Source organism: Anguilla anguilla, chromosome 5, assembly GCF_013347855.1.
Source record: "Anguilla anguilla isolate fAngAng1 chromosome 5, fAngAng1.pri, whole genome shotgun sequence".
NCBI lineage: Eukaryota > Metazoa > Chordata > Actinopteri > Anguilliformes > Anguillidae > Anguilla > Anguilla anguilla.
In genome coordinates, this window is record NC_049205.1 from 4485988 (window position 1) to 4504968 (window position 18981).

An 18981-nucleotide genomic window follows, 5' to 3' on the forward strand; every position below is an offset into this window, starting at 1 on the left:
AGCTAAATAATTTTCACATTTGATTAGATAAGACAATTGTAGGCATCTTAAATGCTGTACATTTACAGGACAGGAATAACAATTATTTAAGATTGCTCAGTATTCATTAATTAGTAGTCAGGCCACTTTAAAAATGGAAACCGCTATCAAAAAGATATTTAAAAAATGCAAACAGCTTCTTGTTTAGGTAATAATTTAAACTTTATTCAAATTATTAGTCCGGCACTGAAGATAAACTCCGCTCTCTAAGTACTTAAATAATTCTCGCATAACTTCAAAACATTCAAAAGTAAAATATTTACAATCTCATGACATGGAAATGGTCTAAATGATCCATCAATCGGTCGAGTTCTGACATTTTCTCCTTCGTTTTCGGGGTACCCCCGACTCAGGGGTTCTGGCACGGCTGTTCAGCAGCCATCTTCTGCGCCTCTCCAGACGCCAACATGTCCATGCTGTCTTGTCTAGGGGAAAAAAACACTGGAGAGGAAAACAATCCAGATGAAGTTGAAGTCGAGCACACGGGGCTGGTTAAAATCCCAATAATAACCCTTGTACACGATGTGTCTTTTTTCTTCTTTTTTTTTTTTTTTTTTAAAAGCGATCGTAGGGAGATTAGAGATGCTGGGCCATCATGAACTGAAGTAACGGACGGTGGAGGGTTGCATGTGGAGATTCGCAGAGATGCAGCAAGGCCGTTTCCTTGGGGGGGTGGAGGGTGTTTGGGGGGGGGGGGGGTTGTGGAGGCCGGGGGTGGCAGTGGAATGGATGTGAACATGGGGCGAATGAGCTCCCACAGAAAGGCTAACTTCCCCCCGCCCCCCCCCCCCCTTTTCTATGTCGACGTATTCTCTCTGTATAAAAGTATACATGTACACGTATGTACGTATTTATGTGCACGTGTGTGAAGCGGTCCGCGGGGCCGCAGCTCATCCACCCCGGTACAGCAGGTTTAGCCGGTCTAGCTCCTTGCAGTTGTCCATGGTCATAAGCTCCGCCTTCTTTCGCAACCGATCGTCCCGGTAGACCTTGGCTGCGTACAACAGGTCCGTCTCTGAGGAAGAAGCCGACACAGTAAAATTAGAACACCTGCAACTGCACGAAAGCCCGCCTTTCACTCACGCCACAAGTAAAACCCCTCATACACGAGCCTCAGCTTCGCTTTCAGCTAAAAGTAAATCAGATTAATTGCCACATTGAGTGTGTGTACAAATCTAATATAAACCTGGTCAGCCTATTAGGGAGCTTGCTCAGAGAAAGTAGCTAAATCGGTATGGTTTACAAGGCTGCTGTATGGTCCTGAAACATGCAAGATATGCACTTATTTTCAGAAACAACCCATTATTACATATGAAACTTTATTCTGAGTCAAAATGAAGTGGGATCAGACCGCCAACAGCAAACTCAGAGAGAGGGAGCGGTTGTCATGGTGAAGAGGGAGCGGTTGTCATGGCGAAGAGAGAGAGAGCTTACTCGTTTGTTTCTCCTTCCAGCAGTTGTTTCGGACATTAGACACGTAGTCCTCTTCCACGCTTTTCTCGATCTTCTGCAGAGTTGGGCCCTTGTATTCCGATTTGAAGTCTCTGGCGACGTAATACTCCACGCGTAGGTTCTCTGTCGCCCTTTTAACTGTCTGCCCAGTCGACCTGCAGGGGAAGTGAAAAAATAATTTAAAAATCACTGATTCACATATTTCACAAATATGTAGATTTCAAATGTAGATTTATCACACACTTGCACACGTGTGTGTGTGTATGTGTGTGTGTGTGAGAGAGAGCAAGAGAGAGAGAGAGAGAGAATGTGTGTACAAGTCCTGTCATAAGTTTTGAGGGGGTGGGAATGATGGATTAGGGGGAGTGGTTTGGAGTGAAGGCTGCAAGTATGATTATGAGATACGATGTAAAAGCTGTGTGTGGGGGGGGGGCGGGGGTTGAAGCGGGGGTGTTGACATACGGTCTGGAGTAGAGGCTGTAGGGGGGAGTGGACACCATTAACTGGCTTAGGATGGACACCAGGATCAGCACTGCTATGGGCATCAGCTGGATGAACATGGAGAAGCCACCCTGGAAAGCAGAGCACATCACAACCCCTCATTATAAACAATAACAAGTAAATAGTACAAGAATGCCAGTTTGTACCTTCAGCAAGCAAATAATAATAATAAAGATGTAATAATATAATAATAGTAATGATTTGCAATAAAGTGATGTGTGCTACAGTGAAGCAGGCCTGCTCTCTGGTTAAAGCCCTGCCCAGTAACACAGTGAAGCACAAGCACAGTGATACCCCCCCCCCCCCCCCTTACGTCTCCCTGGCCCTCGGCCCGCTCCGGCCTGGTGTGGGTGGGGTGCTGCTGGCTGTACCGGGCCCTGCCGTTGGTGAAGGAGTGTGCGCTCGCTGGAGACAGGAACAGAACCCGGTCAGTTCTTCACAGCTAGGGTTTCGTGCATAAAACCGTACCTCAGTTACTACGACAATCATCTATCTACACAGTGAAAGGCATTTAAGGTCAAGTGGGTTACATCGTCGATACAGAGATAGAAGAGGTCAGTAAGGACTATAGGAGTATAGCAGTGTGTTTCTTATTAAAAAAAAGACAGTGAGCCTGTAAGAACATGTGTTCTCTATAGAGAATGACAGTGAGTCTACAGGCCAGTGTTCTCTATAGAAAAAGACAACGAGTTTACAGGAATGTGTCTACATGCTCGTGTGTCTATAGGGAAGGATAGCAAGTCCACAGGAGCAGCATGCTGTCCATAGAAAACCCAGAGATGGACAGCGAGTCTACACGACTCCGTTCTCTCTACAGTAGGACAGCGAGCCTGTGGGAGTACCCCATGTTATTTTAAGAGAGGGACGCACAGGAAGGGAACCCTCCCCCGAAGAACATGTTGAAGAGGTCCTCGGGCGTGATGTCGGCCTCGAAGCCCGAGTGGAAGTCGAAGCCGCCGCCGCCGCGGGCGTGTCCGGCGTTGGCGGGCGCCTCTCCGCCCGTCAGGTCGTACTGCTTCCTCTTCTCGGGGTTGCTGAGGACCGCGTACGCGTTGCCGATCTCTGCCGAAAAAACCGCGCGGTAGCGCAGCGAAGTCAGTCGGTCATACCCGTCGGCTCTCATCAGAACCATCAGTATGTTTCAACTGAAAATGCTTATGAATAACTCAGTAAATTACACATTTTTATTCACTTTTTCTATTTCTGTTTTATGTGCTTTATGAAACGCTGTTACTTTTCTCAGAAGGTTGAGGGTTTTATAAGAGCCTCTGAGGTTTTATTTTGTAAAAGTTTTATAAAAAGGAATTAATAAAGTGAACAAGTATCTTTTTTTACACAGTGCTGTCACAGTGTATGGGGAACAGGTTGCCGGGCCATGCCGTTAGGGTCGCCAGATTTGCAATTTTATGAAAACCAGACATCATATGCACATGCACATATATGCGACACAGGGGCAATTTGAAGGTAAGAAATGGCCAGGTGCAGTCAGCCTGTGCTCATATGTCTGTATGTTCTCATGCGCGGTGAATGAGGTGGACGATGAGGTGCATGAGCTGGTACTTTTGAAGGCTTCTGTCGCTCCAGGCGCGTGGTTCTTGTCGGGGTGGAACTTGAGCGCCAGTTTCCTGTAGGCCTTCTTCAGCTCCTCCTCGTTGGCGTCCTTACTGACGCCCAGGACCTCGTAGTAATCCTTGCACTTCTTCACCCTGCAGTGGGAGAATCGGCACGGTAACCGGCAGCCTGATAAACGATATTACCCTCCAAATTTATTTTTTATAAAATGCTCCAGCCACCAGACTGATTCACACATTCACCTGCAAGTAAGCCAAAGTGAGGACAGTTGTTCTGCGTTTGAAACCCTCGGGAGCCCTATTAGAGATGCCAGCCCAGGAGGCCAAATTAACAGGTAGGGAAGCCGATGCAATGCACTGGCCCTCTTGCATAATGTGCCTCCCCCAGAGATTCCCCTGAAATCCTGCATGGGTGCTGTTGCATTATTCTGTAGAGGGACACACTGTATAAAGAAACTCTAACTGATTCTACTCCCTCTGCTAATGCACAACCTCCCTGACCTCTCTCACTGCAGCCAATCGTCAGGTCTCTGGGGTCCCCACGGCAACTGGGCACAGGCCTCGGTAGCAGGCCACACTCAGGGCTGGCTTGATTGCCCATAAACCCCCACCGAACACGCCGCTGCACGTAGCGCACCCATCAGCCAAACGAGGAAGTGCAGAAGGACACTCGCACGGGATTTCACAGATTAACAAAACTGCCGTCCCGTTAGTGCTGCCGTCGCTCTTACGAACAAAACAACAATCGAGCTCAATCAAGCCGCTCGGCTGAAATGATCCTTAAGCGCTCAAGGGGACTTGCAATGCCGCAACGTTAAGAGAAAATGAAGTTTAAAAAAAAAAACAAAAGAAAATCAGCTCCTAATAGGTGATCCATAGATGAACGAGCACAAAAAAAAAAGAAAAATCACTCGCTCACAGACCGAGGACGAGGGCGAGTCCAAAGGTTTGTTCTGCGGCCGTGAGGCAGAAAACAGGGCCGGCAGGAGCGCGCGAGGCGGGCTTTAATCACCGAGGAAAGGGACGCCCCGCAGCAGGGGACTCGTTAAACTGCCGTAATTGTGGCACCTCAGACGAGGAACGCGCTCAGTACTTAGAGCAGAACGCCCTACAGAGAGACCTGATGACACAGCCCAAACCAGGGATTCAAATGACCTTTTATTTTATTTTTAAGTGTCCTATCCCTTACATCCTGAGCACTGCTTAGGAACTGTGAAGTGCCAAACTTTCAGCCCCCAGTCACCAAACCATTCCTCAACTTCCAAGAAATACCCATCTGTTTTTTTTAATTTTTTATTAATGTAAATATGCACTTTTTTTTCTTATGCGTTTTTTCTCTTTATTCAGACAGGGAATGCAGAGAGAGCGTTACAGGCAGAGATGGGATCATCATACAGAATGTCCCAGGGTAGGACGTCGAACCCTTGGCCCCATGGGCAGATTCATAAATGAGTCTCGCAGTGTTCCAGTAAGGTCATATCTTAGTTTTTAACCTGTCTTAGTTCTCGTTTAAACGAAATTCCCCATGTCAGAGCTGTCTGCTGTTTTTCAAAAGCCAGAGACCCTTCAGGACCATGGACAGCCACACGATCATCAGGCTTTCTTTCAAAACACCACACAAAATGACCACACTTATACCCGACACAACTTAACTGATAAATAAACAAGCCAAAAGAATAAAGGGGGGGGGGGGAGGGGGGGGGAGTCAGTTTCAGGGGTCTCAACAAACTATTCTCCAACGCATCTGAATCATTCTGACAAATATTACACAATTCTGCAAAGCAGTGCAAGGGATAAGGTGTAGGACACGATTATATGCAAATGAAATAATACGCAATAAAAAAAGCAGGCAAAGAAAACTGAATTCTTTAGGCAGGAGCACGGATTGAGAGTATAGAGAGAGAGAGAGAGAGAGAGAGAGGGCAGAGAGAGAGAGAGAGAGAGAGAGAGACAGTCATACAGATGGAGAGTGGAAGTCACACTCACCTCTGCAGAGAGAGAGAAAAAGAGAGAGAGAATCACACAGAAAGAGTCCAGCAGTCACACTCAGCTCTGCAGAGAGAGAGAGAGAGAGAAAGGGAGACACAGAGTCACACTCACCTCTGCACCCCCTCTACCTGCTCCTTGGTGAAGCCCTTGGCCGGCTCCCCGTTCCCCGTATCCTGCCCGTGCCCCCCCGCCCCGGTCCGGCCATTCTCGGACGCGTTCCCCGGTCGCTGGAAAGACGTGCCGTTCCCCGTGGAGCTGCCATTCCGGCTCAGGGCCTCCAGCAGCACTGGAACGGACGGGTCACAGACAGGTCACAGACGAGTCACAGACAGGTCACAGATGAGTCACAGACAGGTGACAGACGGGTCACAGACGGGTCACAGACAGGTGACAGACAGGTAACAGGCGGGTCAGAAACGAGTCACAGACGGGTCACAGGCGAGTCACAGACGGATCACAGACGGATCACAGACACCTCTGAGACCAGGAGCGTGACAGCAAGATCAGGTCAGGGAGGGACGGTCCCACAGCATCGTTACAGCCACAGGGCTGTAAATAATTCACTAAAGTTTCTGGAAGCTGTGATACTGAGCTTCCTCCGCCCCCGACGCAGGCTGGTCCCTTATTGCGTTTTATTTATGCCGCCCAGCTTCGGATGTTAGAAGGCAAAAAGAAACCACAGCACTGTGATTCAAACAGAAAAATCAACCGAGGGCAACACTCATAAAACTACTTTAAACTTGCTGGCTGAGCATTCAAAGGCTTCAGAATCTGCCATCACCCAGGTGAGGTCTGGCTACACGGCAGGATGTCAGTAACTGGGGGATTTTTTTTCATGAATTTTTAAAATGACCAATTTTTAACAAACTAGTGACATTCAATCGAAACATAAATCCAGTGGGAAAGGAACTTGGATTGTAATCTAAGCCTGTTTTGCTTCAGTATACATCCAAATGTACACTGTGTAATAATGGATAAGAGCGTCAGCTAAACGCTCGATATGCAATGCAAATAAGTAAGAACCAAGACAGTCCAAATACCCGGGGAATTGATTTAGCTTTGCTTGACCTGAAGCTTTTCATTTATTTCTGCTATGAAGACGAAGACAAAACAAAAATACAGAATCTAGCCTATATGTTAATGATTGCAGCCCTAGTTTAGGCCTTGATAATTCAACACAACCCTACACTCAGCTTCCAGTCCATTATTCGATTAAAGGATTGAGCACGAGACTCTTAATCTCTCTTATCTCAAGCTGGTTGCTCCAGTTACCGGTCTCCAACGGTCGTTTTACCCCATGTGGCCTGTTTACCTCAGCCATCACTGTCAACATTCATCGCTGTGTGCGGAAATAAGTGAGAAAAACACTCCTTTTCAAACCCACACTCTGACAAGAAACATGCACGCCTATATTCGGCACATTAAAACTTAAATATGACACAAGATAATTCTAACTCATTTGTCTATCCTTCAAAAATAGGCTATAACCCTATAAGATTATGAAGTGCGCCCATACAGTCATCAGATAGAAAGCAGCTTGTTATTAGTTTATTTGTATTTCGCAGGATCAATGCACATTAATAACATGTCTGTAAATGTGCCAGAGTCAGCCAGGGTGGCTAGTTTTTCATCTGTAGACTCTGGGCTACAGGTCTTCAGACTGGACGAAGAAAGAAACCAGAGTACCCGGAGGAAACCCACGCAAACACCAGGAGAACATGCAAACTCCACGCAGGAAGGTTTTCGGGCCCGGCCAGGACTCAAAACCCAGAAGCTCCTTGTTGTGAGGCAACAGTGATAACAACTGTGCCACTGTGCCACCCTATTGACCTACCCAATACCAAAGAACTGTTAATTTTCTAAATTGATCCTCTGAAGAAATGGCTCGGTTGTAACCCGGAGAAGCCGTGTTAAATGTCACTGTGAGCAAAATGAATCAGACACAGTGAAGGATTGACACCGCGAAGGGCTGAAAATATTTTTCATTATTTGGTGGACTCAAAATCGCTTATCTAGCAACACAATAATAGCGTAAACACGAGAACGTTGACAGACTATACACTTCCTGATGCGGTCACGCGTGCAATTCACCCTTCATATTGTTTCTCAACACACAACTCATACAGTACCACTTAAACATGCAAATAAATATATTTGCTTCAACATTCAACATGGTTGCCTGTAACCTGTTAATATTTAAAGTCACAAGACCCAACTCAAAGGGAACTTGCATCTATGCATGCACATAAATCAGTAATATTCCTACTTTAAACAGCGTCTCTGAACAAATTACTGTAAATAAAAATTTGGCCAAACAGCCTTCCTCAGAATTGCAGAACATCTTGTTCAGGAAAGTTTCAGGAAAGGTTGACATCAAGCTGGGGTCCCCTGCTGAAAATAGCTAAGACCAGCTGGGATTCTAAAATGGTTTCAGATGGCTTAAGTTGTGTTTGCGACACTTCTAGTTGTTCATAGCTGGTCCGTGGTTTGTAAAAGCTGGTTAAGCTGGTTGAGTAAAATGGTGGTCAACTGGTGGACTAGCTGACTATACTGGCTGGGTGAACAGCTGGTTGACCAGCTAAAACAGTCTAAAACTGAACTTAAACCAGCGTTACTAATTTAGGCTGGTTTAAGATGGAATTTTCGTGATTGCACATATATTCGTGATTTCACATACATTCAAGTATAGGCTACCTTGAATTCAGCAAAAATGAAATTCAAGTAGGCCTACTTCAATAGCCAACTTCATACCATTGATCGACGGTCGAAACTTCCGACAATAAGGCAATAATTTTAACAAGCACATCATAAAACCACTCGCGATAGGACAGAGATTGGAGAAGAGAGCAGACTCTTCACCTCCAGACCGATCATGAAAGCCGAAAGACACCAGACTACGGTTTCCCCATTGCCTATAGGCAGCTGAGCTACTGATCAGGAAATAAATCTAACGTTCACCCTCTGGCACGGATATATCGTTCATCAAACACTAAATAATGCATTGAACACTAAATTCAATTTAGTTTCTACCTCGTCCTTAGAAATTATAGCTAGACCTTGCGTTGAACGTGGTCGCCTGGATAGCTCAAAGTGCGGCAGTTATCCAGTTATCAGACCTCCTGTATAGCCGTTCGCATGTTACATGGTTTTGGCCAATTCTGATCACACGCATCAGAAAAATGACAGAAAGTATCGATATTCGAGCACAGGAGTTAGCCATCTCAATTAAATAAACGTAGCCTTCATAAAACCTCTGGTAGTACTTTCTAGACGTTTGAGAGATTGCCAAGCTGTGTACTTTGTTACCTATAGCTTCGGACTTGGTATCCGGCGTTGTGAAAGTAACAATGATAGGGGCAACAGTGAATAGCCCACAAATAATTGAGTGACGTATTTTGATGCAAAGCTGTGTAGCTACATTCCAAAGGTTGACACGAAAAGAGGATGAATGAATCAAGCATCCGAAGCCTGCGCTAGTGAGCCAACCGTTAGAGATGCCAGACGTAGCTAATGTCACCAAAAATGTCAAAGGTATGAACTGCTTAAGAACAATTTGTCAGCGATACCATCCGCCTTTCATGAGAATGTAATCCAGATATTTACCCGGGGTGTTAGCCACAGAACAGACATCGGATAGCTATTGTTCTAAGGCCGGGTGAAACACAACGTTGCACTTAGCCTGCTTACAACAGCTACCAAGCTATCGGTAAAGAAAAATTCACCCAGCGTCCTCATTAAGACATGTCAAGTCAGGTGAACATTACCTTTCGCTTTCTCGGTGGGATATAGTTTCTCCGCTTTATTCAGGAATTTCAACGCTTTCTCTTTGTCTCCTGCTTCGGCAGCCTTAATCGCTATGTTTATACATTTTTCTGCTTCGTCTCGGTTACCTTCCATTTTTCTTCCTCTTCCTTTCCGAGGTCAGCTGATCGACACGCTAGCGTACGCTGTAAAAAAAATACCACGCGTTCGCAAACAGCACTTTCGCTATTTTTTGCTTGCATTTATTTTTTGGCATATCATGACATCATCGTTGAATTTCTTTGCAGAACACAGACTAAAAATATATATATACATAAAAGAAAGTATTTCTTTTTCAATATAAGAATATGGTTTCAAATTAAATTGGTGAGTTCACCGATTCCCAACTGCTTTGTAAAGGAAGAACACTGGTACTTTAATTTTATTTTGAGTGAAGGACAAATGCTGGATGCATGAAAGACTGCAAGACAAATTGAAGAAAAGGGACTCAGAATTCAGTTGTTACAATCTTAAATATTAGTTTTATGCCGTATTCAGTCTCATGTCATAAACAATATATTCAGTATACAGAGAAAGGGAAGCTAGTAAAATCAATTATGTAGCCAATATAGTATCTAAATGGTGTAGATGTGGTGATGGACCAGCTAGGCAATTCATCTGAATATGATCACCTGCTAAATAAATGTAATGACATGTACTGTACAGGTGGTGTATTGTTAAGGTCAAGGTGTGGTATAATGTAAAACTGGCGTATTGTTACTGGTGTGTTAAGATTAATCTGTGGTATAATGTAAAGATGGTGTATTGTTAAGGTGCGTTAAGATCAAGGTGTGGTGATGGAGGAACAGGGAGGAGAAGGTGGTGCATTTAAGACATGCAGGTGGAGGTGGAGTCCTTCAGGCTGTCCAGAGCCGCGTGAATGCGGAAGTGCAGCCGCGATTCCATGGAGTAGTCCTTGTAGTTTAGCCTGTGACCAAAACACAGGAGAGACAACCGGTACACCTAGCTCTCGTACCACAGCCACTCACAACCACTGTATGCTGCCTATATGTCAACAGGCTACCCATTTTTAACCTAAAAAAACAACTTGTACATTTGCTTTGGCTTTCGATGGCCATTAGTTTCATATTATCGCTATTATTGTTCACTTCATCATGCAGGGGGGGATTAAAATATACAACGCAAGTTATTGCATAGCTGCCAATGAGGAGATACTCACTTTGCATTCTCCAGGACACTGGTGGCCTTAGGAAAGTCTCCTTGGAGTTTGTAAATCAGACCCAGTTCATACATGCTGAAGGGCACGAGGTAATGGTCAAAATTTATCTTCTTCTCACTGTAAGACAAAAAAAAATTGGAGGACATGTGACTGAATTACAGATGAGCACTCCTTACCTGGATATCACCTGTGTGAAGCACAGCCCTGACTGCGCTAGCTCCTTACCTGGATATCACCTGTGTGAAGCACAGCTCTGCCTGTGGGAGGCGGCCCAGGTGTTTCAGACAAAGGCCCTTCAGCATCTGTAGCAGGTTCTGGTCATCAAAGTGGTACTCACTGGGACCTGGGAAGGAGCAAAAGGGGCGTGGCCTGAGACATTATGACCATGTGACCACTCCCATCTACAACACCAAGATCCATCCACAGTGCTCACACCAATCTACACCAATCCACTATAACATTCACTCCAAGCCACCGTGACGCCATCACCTATTCCTCCCACCTCTTCTTATGAGACGTTACTTTTTCATGGAATGCACAGCCATTTCTAGCATAATGTGGCTTCAGAGGGAAAACATTCCTCACCAGACATTAAAAAGTGTCTGTTTAAGAACAATCAACTTGGTTCAATCCAGGGGTTTCAAACGGTGGCTGGATCAATAACCAGCATACAGGGGTCCGCCAGGACCAACCTACAACACGTATCCACCACAGCATCCACACTGACCCTACACAACACTGACACTTAAAAAAAAAAGTGAGCTTGAAAAACTTAAAAAGAAATCTGCAATTGCAACAGTACTATGATATATGGTTTGTTGTTTAATACTATAGTAAGATCATAATAGAATATGTATACAGCATTCAGATGGGTAAATATAATATTTTGGGTCACAATGAGACACACACACACAAACACACACACAGGAGGCTTTGCTCAGGTGTTGCTCCGCTGTCTCGAGGGTGGTGAGTAAATTTGCGGTCAGTTCGGCCCTCTTCCCAACGATAGAGAAACCGTTCCACACATACATCATTTCCTGCATGAACAAGAGGACACAGACACAGTCCTGCTCAAAATCAAGCATTAAAAAGTACTTTGAGTGTGTACATCTGCTTTTACAATATTTCAGCATGAACAGATCTGATAAAAGTTGAAAATCTGGTTCATATTGCTGCGATGCATGTTTTAGGCTAAGGGTGTCAAATCTTATCCAAAAAAATGCTGGTGTGGGTGCAGGTTTTTGTTTTAGCCTGGCAGCACTATACCCAATTCAACTAATTAACCAATCGTAGTCCTCAATCAAGATCTTGATATATAGAATCAGGTGTCTTAGTGCTGGGCTAAAACAAAACCCAGCACCTACACTGGCCCCTTTCTGAATAAGATCGGACACCGCCTGTTTTAGGCTGCTGCACTGGAATGATAGAGCAGTAATAGATTAATATGATGTCAGAGCTATGGAGGGTTTTAGTTTTTTTGGGAAAAACAGGGTGATAAAGTCCCCCGCGATCTCCTCACCAGCGCCGGCACCGTCAGAGGAACCGGGGGGGAGGAAGAGTACCTCCTCGCCTTCCTCGCCACAAACTTCTCCGTCGGGATCGACTTTCCAACCAACCTCAGCATCAAGCCATCCACCTGCCTGCCCCACCCCAGGAAGAGCACACGGCTGCTCAAATCCGCACATACAGACACAGCCACACCTCCAGAGTAACTGATCATAAATGCTTCTAAATAAAAAACAACAACAACAACAACAATACATTTTCCCTTCTGATTAACAAACTGGGTTATCCGTTCTTTGAGGTAATGTTCTGTCCAGTGCGAAAATTGGCTGTACTGTACGTGGCATAAATGTGGAATACATTTTTATTTGGATAAATGGATTGAGAAATGATGCAGACCGGAACAACTCCACCACGTTTTCACCAGTTTTCTCAACGTCCTCCTCGGGCAGCATGCTCAAAATGGCCGCTTTCTGGAACATGAAGACTGCCTGCAAAGACCAGCAGGCATTTAGGAATTATAAACCCGAAGCACATTTAAACTTTTTAAGCGTCCAGCAATTAAATTTTGAATTCTACAGAGATAAGCTTTTTGTTATCATTACACAATATCAACTCCACCCACCTCTCTGCCACATTTTTTTTTATTATCAGCAGCAATAGTATAAATTAACTTAATGAATTGAATGCCCTTTTGGTTCTATGGGGATATTTCAGTAAACTAATTCCTGCTCTCCGCCATGCTGAATTGAGTGCCGTACCCTGGACCACTTGCTCTCTGTGCACAGGAGGTCTGCATAGCGATAGGCCTCCAGCCACTCCTGTCTGAAGCAGTGGCACCACATCAGCTCCCAGTAGCACAGGTGGTGGATCTGCCTCCACTCCTGCTGCAGGCCAGTGCACTCCAGGAACTTCAGCTGCGCCTGCGCAGCCACACAGCACGGTCACCAAACATACAACACAGTCAGAATGACACAGTCAAACACACTACACAGTCACCAAACACACAGCACAGTCACAAAACACAACACAGTCAGAACAACACAGTCAAACACACTATACAGTCACCAAACACACAGCACAGTCAGAATGACACAGTCACCAAATGCACAGCACAGTCACCAAACACGATAGTCATAAAACAAACAATACATTCAGAACAACACAGTCACCAACACACAATATAGCCATAAAGACAGTCACCAAGCACGCAACGCAGTCACAAAACACAGCACAGTCAGAACGACACAGTCGCAAACAGACTTTAATGGGATGGGTGGGTTTGTAATCCACCTTTGTCAGAAACATCGGCTGGTAACAAAATTTCTCACCTCTTCTAAGTTTCCTTTGAGCACTGCAATCCTGGCCACATAGAATATTATCACTGACCCCTGAAAGAGAGGAACAGGAGGCACCGGTGACACAGTGTGTGAGTGGGTGTAAGAGCAGAGTGAGCTTGTGTAATGTGGGTGTCAGGGTGATACAGGAAGGTAACTGGGGGGTAAAGTGGGGTGCATGGGTTTCACAGTGGGGTAAGTGGGTTTAATAGTAGGGTGAGTGGATGTAATAGTGGGGTAAGTGGGGATGAGAGTGAGGTGAGTGGGTTTAATAGTGGGGTGAGTGGGGGTAACACTGGAGTACAGTAAGTGGGTGTTTTTCTCACATTGGGGTATTTTTCTATGTAGGGCTCTAGCAGAGCCTCAGCCTCACACAGATTCCCATCAGCAGTTCCTAAAGGACACAGCATACCAGGCGCATTACATTACATTACATTACATTACATTACAGCACATTACATTAATAACAGACCATGTGAATACACATGCATTAATTTATTAGCTTTTATTTCACCAGGAATAGTTCCCATTGAGACATAGATCTCTTTCTCTTTTAAGGGAGTCCTGGCCAAGAAATCAGCAAGAAAGTTTCCTATAAAAACACAACTTAACACTTAAAACAGACAACCAAGTACATCAAACCATGGATTTACAATGTTTAGTAGTTTAGTCAGAAGGATTGAGTGACTAAGTCATCCTTAATCCTGTTTTTATAATCTTCCCATGCTTTTAAAATAGCCTGTTTAAGATTATATTGCAGTTCACATCAGGATGAGGGTGTAAAGACTTTTTCAGCAAAAATAGTGCAAGTTCATAGACTGACATACATGATTTTCCTCTGTGACTAAAAGCTGAAGCAACTGATAATTTGGGGAGTCAGTAGTGAGCATTGAGGAAGGAGGAAGTTCTAATATAAGCAAAGGATCTGTAGGCTTTAATGTGTCATGTTTGTTTTGGAGCAGCACGTTGTTCACATGGTTACTGCCAGTTTGACAGTAATGTGGGTGTGATCTTACCAAGTATGATAGTAATGTGGATTTGACGGTGAAGTTGGTGTGGTCTTACCAAGTATGACGGTGATATGGGTGTTGCCTGTCCCAGTATGAGAATGATGGGTGCGGTCTTATCCAGTATGTCAGTAATGTGGGTGTGGGCTTACCCAGTATGACCGTGATATAGGTGTAGTACACAAGGAGGGTTATGACACAAAGGATAGAACGTAAGCTGTTGCTGGCAGCACCTGCTCTTAACTGGGACAGTCCAAACTCCTAATGAGACAGAAAAACAGCACAACCACCCCCATTAACCAAACTGTGGTCACCATGTACCATACTATACCCACCCTAAACCATACTATACCCACCCTAAACCATACAATACTATACCCACCCTAAACTATACTGTACTATACCCACCCTGAACTAAACTATACCTACCCTAAACCATACTATACCCGCCCTAAACCATCCTATATTATACCCACCCTAAACCATACTGTACTATACACACCCTGAACTAAACTATACCCACCCTAAACCATACTATACCCACCCTAAACCATACCATAATATACCCACCCTAAACCATACTGTACTATACACACCCTATACCATACTATACTCCCCTGGCCATGCACTGATGAAGTTATTCCACATGTTTCACTGACAGAAAAAAACCTTGTACAATAAATTAAAAAACTGGTCTAAAATAGCACAAAATGATGATGATAATAATAATAATAATAATAATAATAATAATAATAATAATAATAATAATTTTTTTTAAACATACTCGGTTGCCCGAGAATCCGATGAATTCCAGTAGTCGCAAAACCCTGTTGGGCATTAGAGACAGCATCTGGCCGAAGTAAAGAAAAGAGCACACAGGTGATCTCTCACAAATAAACAGGTCAGGTGTACCCAAGGCCTTTCCACTGACACACCATAGCTGTACATTCACTTCAGGTAGGGGCAAACCAAAGGCATGTCCAGCATTAAAACAAAGACAGTTGTTTTCAAAAAACATCCCTCTCAATGACACCCAGCAAAAGAAACACCTCATGAAAAACCTATTGTCTTTCATGTGACCCAATAGCTATAAAAGCATTAGCACAGAGTAAAACATTGCCACAAACTGCATAAGGTGTATTAACACACAATTGCACAATAGAATAGATACACAACTTATACACAAAGTATAGTATTGTCTCACCAAATTAAATGAACCAATCCCCATGTTAACTCCGCCCTGAAAATGTTTGAAGGTGTCACTCTGCTCCGGCAGATTCTGAGCTGTATTTAGTAAAAGCAGGCATTCCCTGGCAGGATGGGATGAGAGAACATTAGACAAAGGCCTTCGGGGAAGAGATTTTATCACCTATGACCTCTTAAGGACAGACTCCTTCCATATCCCCTCTGATACTGATACAAAGTCACATCACAGGCTGATTCCACACACTGATACTATCATAAAGTCAGAGCACAGGCTGATTCCACGCACTGATACGATCACAAAGTCACATCACAGGCTGATTCCACGCACTGATATTATCACAAAGTCACATAACAGGCTGATTTCACACATTGATATTAATAAAGTCACACTCCAGGTTTATTTCTCTGATACTATCACAGTCACACACCAGGCTGATTTTACACCCTGATAGCATCACAGTCACACCCCAAGCTGATTTCACACACGAATACCGCTTAACTTAGAAGAATGTTCATACTTCTGGCCTTTGGCAGTTTTTCAAACAGTTTTGCAGCCTTTTTTCAGCCAGTCTTAGACTAGCCTGAACAATCTCCCAGGTAATTCCATCCTCTTAACACCTAAACCTCATCCATTTATATATAAAAACAAATGCAAGACAACATTATAAATTTGTTTACATGTAAACAAAATAAACATTAATGAAATAGCAACTGCACAGCTCATCTACTACCTGCACATAAGGCTGAGAAATATATTTATTAATTTAATTAAAACGAACAGGATGAGTTTTGAAGCTGAATCCGTTTTTGAGTTTTGTCAAACCTGTAAAGTGACTGTAACCTTTGTTTAATTCAGGTGGAAATATAGAATTGTGTGCCTCTAGCAAGCTGAGTGTCTGTTAGAATGGCCGGACGTAATAAATATGCTTACTTAAAGATCTGATAACTAGAGCGGATTTTGATCCCGCTCTTGATCAAGCCAATCATGGTTTCATCCTAAAAGAAAGAAATAAAAATGAATACTTAATTTAGTTGGGCATTCAATTAATTCAGAAGACCATCATGATGATAAATAATCAAAACATAAGCACACATATGATCGGTTTTCTGATTTGATCCGATGTACCTGCATACGGCTCATTCATGTGCACAGGCACATACTACAAACCGCTGACCTCTACAAATGACCCACTGACCTTACGATGGCGAAGCACTGACCTCAACTACAAATATGAGCCACTGACCTTACGATGGTGAAGCACTGACCTCAACTACAAATATGAGCCACTGACCTTATGATGGTGAAGCACTGACCTCTAAAAAGGTGAGGGCGGCTTTATGCAACAGGCACTCGGCGTAGCAGATCTCAGCGTGCATCTCCTCTGTGGACACGGCAGAGAAAAATGTAACCTCAGGGCACGGCGCCACCCTGTGGCCACACACAGCAAAGCAGTCAGATCCGCTCACCTTCCGAAAGCCTTTCAGCGGTTCGTGTGTAGAACAGGCTGGCTATCGTCTCAAATACGCTGTACTTCCTTCTGAACCTGCACGGGAGAGAACAATGTTTTTTCCAAATGTTTCCAAAGACGTCTGAATTTGGTTCTGAACCATAATAAGTGAAAACGAAAGAGAGTTGCTTCACGATGTGAGGTAACCGGATTTCGTCCTGGTGAGGAGATTCACCCGTACCTCTGACAGGTTTGCAATGCCTCCTTCAGTGAAGCCATGGCATTCTGAATGTCAGTGGGGTCAAAGGTCATGCCAGCCTGCAAGAGCAGGATGCTGCTGTGGCCCATGGCATGGTACACGCTGGTCTTGGCCCTGCCATTAAAACAAAGCCGTCACACCCAGGTACGCAGATACATTAGACTTTCTACCTCACCTGCATATTTAATACCTCAAATGTAACCTCCTCAACCCATTTAATCATTTTTTATTACAGATCCCACATTACATTCCTGTTTATCCCTGCTCTCAGTCCGAGCAGAGATAACCTGCTCTTTTCCTAATATCACGAAAACAATGCTAAAATATTATTTTAGCCGATGTCCATGGAGCACGTTTGTGTCTCTTTGGGTATGGGCGCCATACCTGGGTTCCAGAAGTGCCAGGGCTTCGGAAAACTTGTTGCTGTGGAAGAGGTTTAGCGACCGCTCGCTCTCCTCTAGCGCAGTCCGAAGATCCATCTGAGGCTCCCTGAGAATAATTTGTGTTAACATGGGAACTTGCAAGTGCTGGATTCATACACATATGTTTTTGTTTTTTAAGTCTGCTGTGTGATATAGAAACCATTTAATAAATGTATGTCTAGGTGTATTAGACTAAATCTGTTGCAGTGGAACAGTTGGCCCTATATGCAGATCTCATGTGGTTACAGGACTAACAGTGCGCCGTCTGATTGGCTGAACCTGTCGTTACAGGACTACCAGTGGCTGAACGGAATGCTTAAGTGTTATTGCCTCTAGATAGTTATGCATATTTAGTGCGTAAACGCTTTAAAACAGTTAATAAATTAAATGGTAATTATGTGCCAAGGTAGGCTGACCAGACGTCCTCTTTTCCAGGACATTTCTTCTTTTTGGGGCCGAAAATGTCAGTGCAGGATTTCTACATTCGTAAAATGCCCGGAAGGTTTTGCTTGTACATGAACAAACAGCCTTGTATAATTCTCAGCAACCCCTGTCCCCCGGTCACATGTGTACTTACATAGGCGTCTCCTTCAATACATCGTTAACAGCTGCCTGAAACACAGGTAATTGAATAGGAGTTTAGCACAGGGGTTTACAAAATTTTCTGATCCAGGGACACCCAACCAACCAGATTTATTTTTTAGTTTAGCATTTGATACAGACTGGAATTTCCCCCGCTGAGACATGCAAACCATCACTGCAAAATTAAGGCATACAACCAGAACAATTTCCAGCTTGCGCGAGGTGATTTAATCATAGCAATATCTAAATATGTAACTTACATCAGAGTTCATTCTGTCGGCTTCATTTCCAACGTGAGACAGTCTGTCTGTTTTATTCATCATAGGTTTGTTACACAAACTATAAAAGTATCAGTCCAGATAGTAAGAAATTATCACCACCACCAGTGATGAGACTAAAATGTCCCTGTTCGCTTCGTTTTTAAAGAATTTAAACCTTCAAAGTCATAAACCGCCCATCTCTCGACACTTGTCAGTAAGGGACACACCCACATACAGTTCTGGTAGAAAAAAACAAAACTTTGGGTGCGTTCCACTTGGATGTGCCGACAAGTAGGTCTCTTAATTAATTACATGTCGAAAATAAAACGTTTATTATTTGTGCATAATGATAATTCAAATGGGCGATTGAATTGTCTGAAGAAGAATGTCAAAAAATTCTATTTAGAAGTTTGAAACATGATAA

At 43.9% G+C, this 18981-nt stretch overlaps 2 protein-coding genes across 3 annotated transcripts; both read right to left on the reverse strand.

Moving 5' to 3' along the window:
* Positions 1-578: 578 nt before the first annotated feature.
* dnajb14 (DnaJ heat shock protein family (Hsp40) member B14) lies at positions 579-9501 on the reverse strand. The gene is made up of 8 exons (XM_035417472.1): positions 9317-9501; positions 5664-5838; positions 3553-3698; positions 2863-3054; positions 2306-2397; positions 1954-2063; positions 1474-1646; positions 579-1054 (listed from the first exon to the last, which is right to left on the reverse strand). The coding sequence occupies exons 1-8, from the start codon at positions 9447-9449 to the stop codon at positions 930-932; spliced, it is 1146 nt and encodes a 381-aa protein (XP_035273363.1). The 5' UTR covers positions 9450-9501; the 3' UTR covers positions 579-929.
* Positions 9502-9506: 5 nt separating this feature from the next.
* On the reverse strand, positions 9507-18691 carry LOC118227251 (tetratricopeptide repeat protein 39B-like). 2 transcript variants are annotated; one of them, XM_035417467.1, is made up of 19 exons: positions 18558-18691; positions 18293-18327; positions 17678-17782; positions 17276-17407; positions 17054-17130; positions 16901-16968; positions 16518-16582; positions 15585-15690; positions 15165-15230; positions 14533-14641; positions 13700-13767; positions 13368-13427; positions 12798-12959; positions 12436-12527; positions 12053-12173; positions 11459-11570; positions 10759-10876; positions 10534-10650; positions 9507-10281 (listed from the first exon to the last, which is right to left on the reverse strand). In XM_035417467.1, the coding sequence occupies exons 1-19, from the start codon at positions 18618-18620 to the stop codon at positions 10182-10184; spliced, it is 1776 nt and encodes a 591-aa protein (XP_035273358.1). In that variant the 5' UTR covers positions 18621-18691; the 3' UTR covers positions 9507-10181. The 2 variants fall into 2 exon arrangements, 1 of the variants encoding a protein (XP_035273358.1); XR_004765221.1 differs by lacking the exon at positions 9507-10281 and having other exon boundaries at positions 10545-10650; positions 11457-11570.
* Positions 18692-18981: the final 290 nt, after the last annotated feature.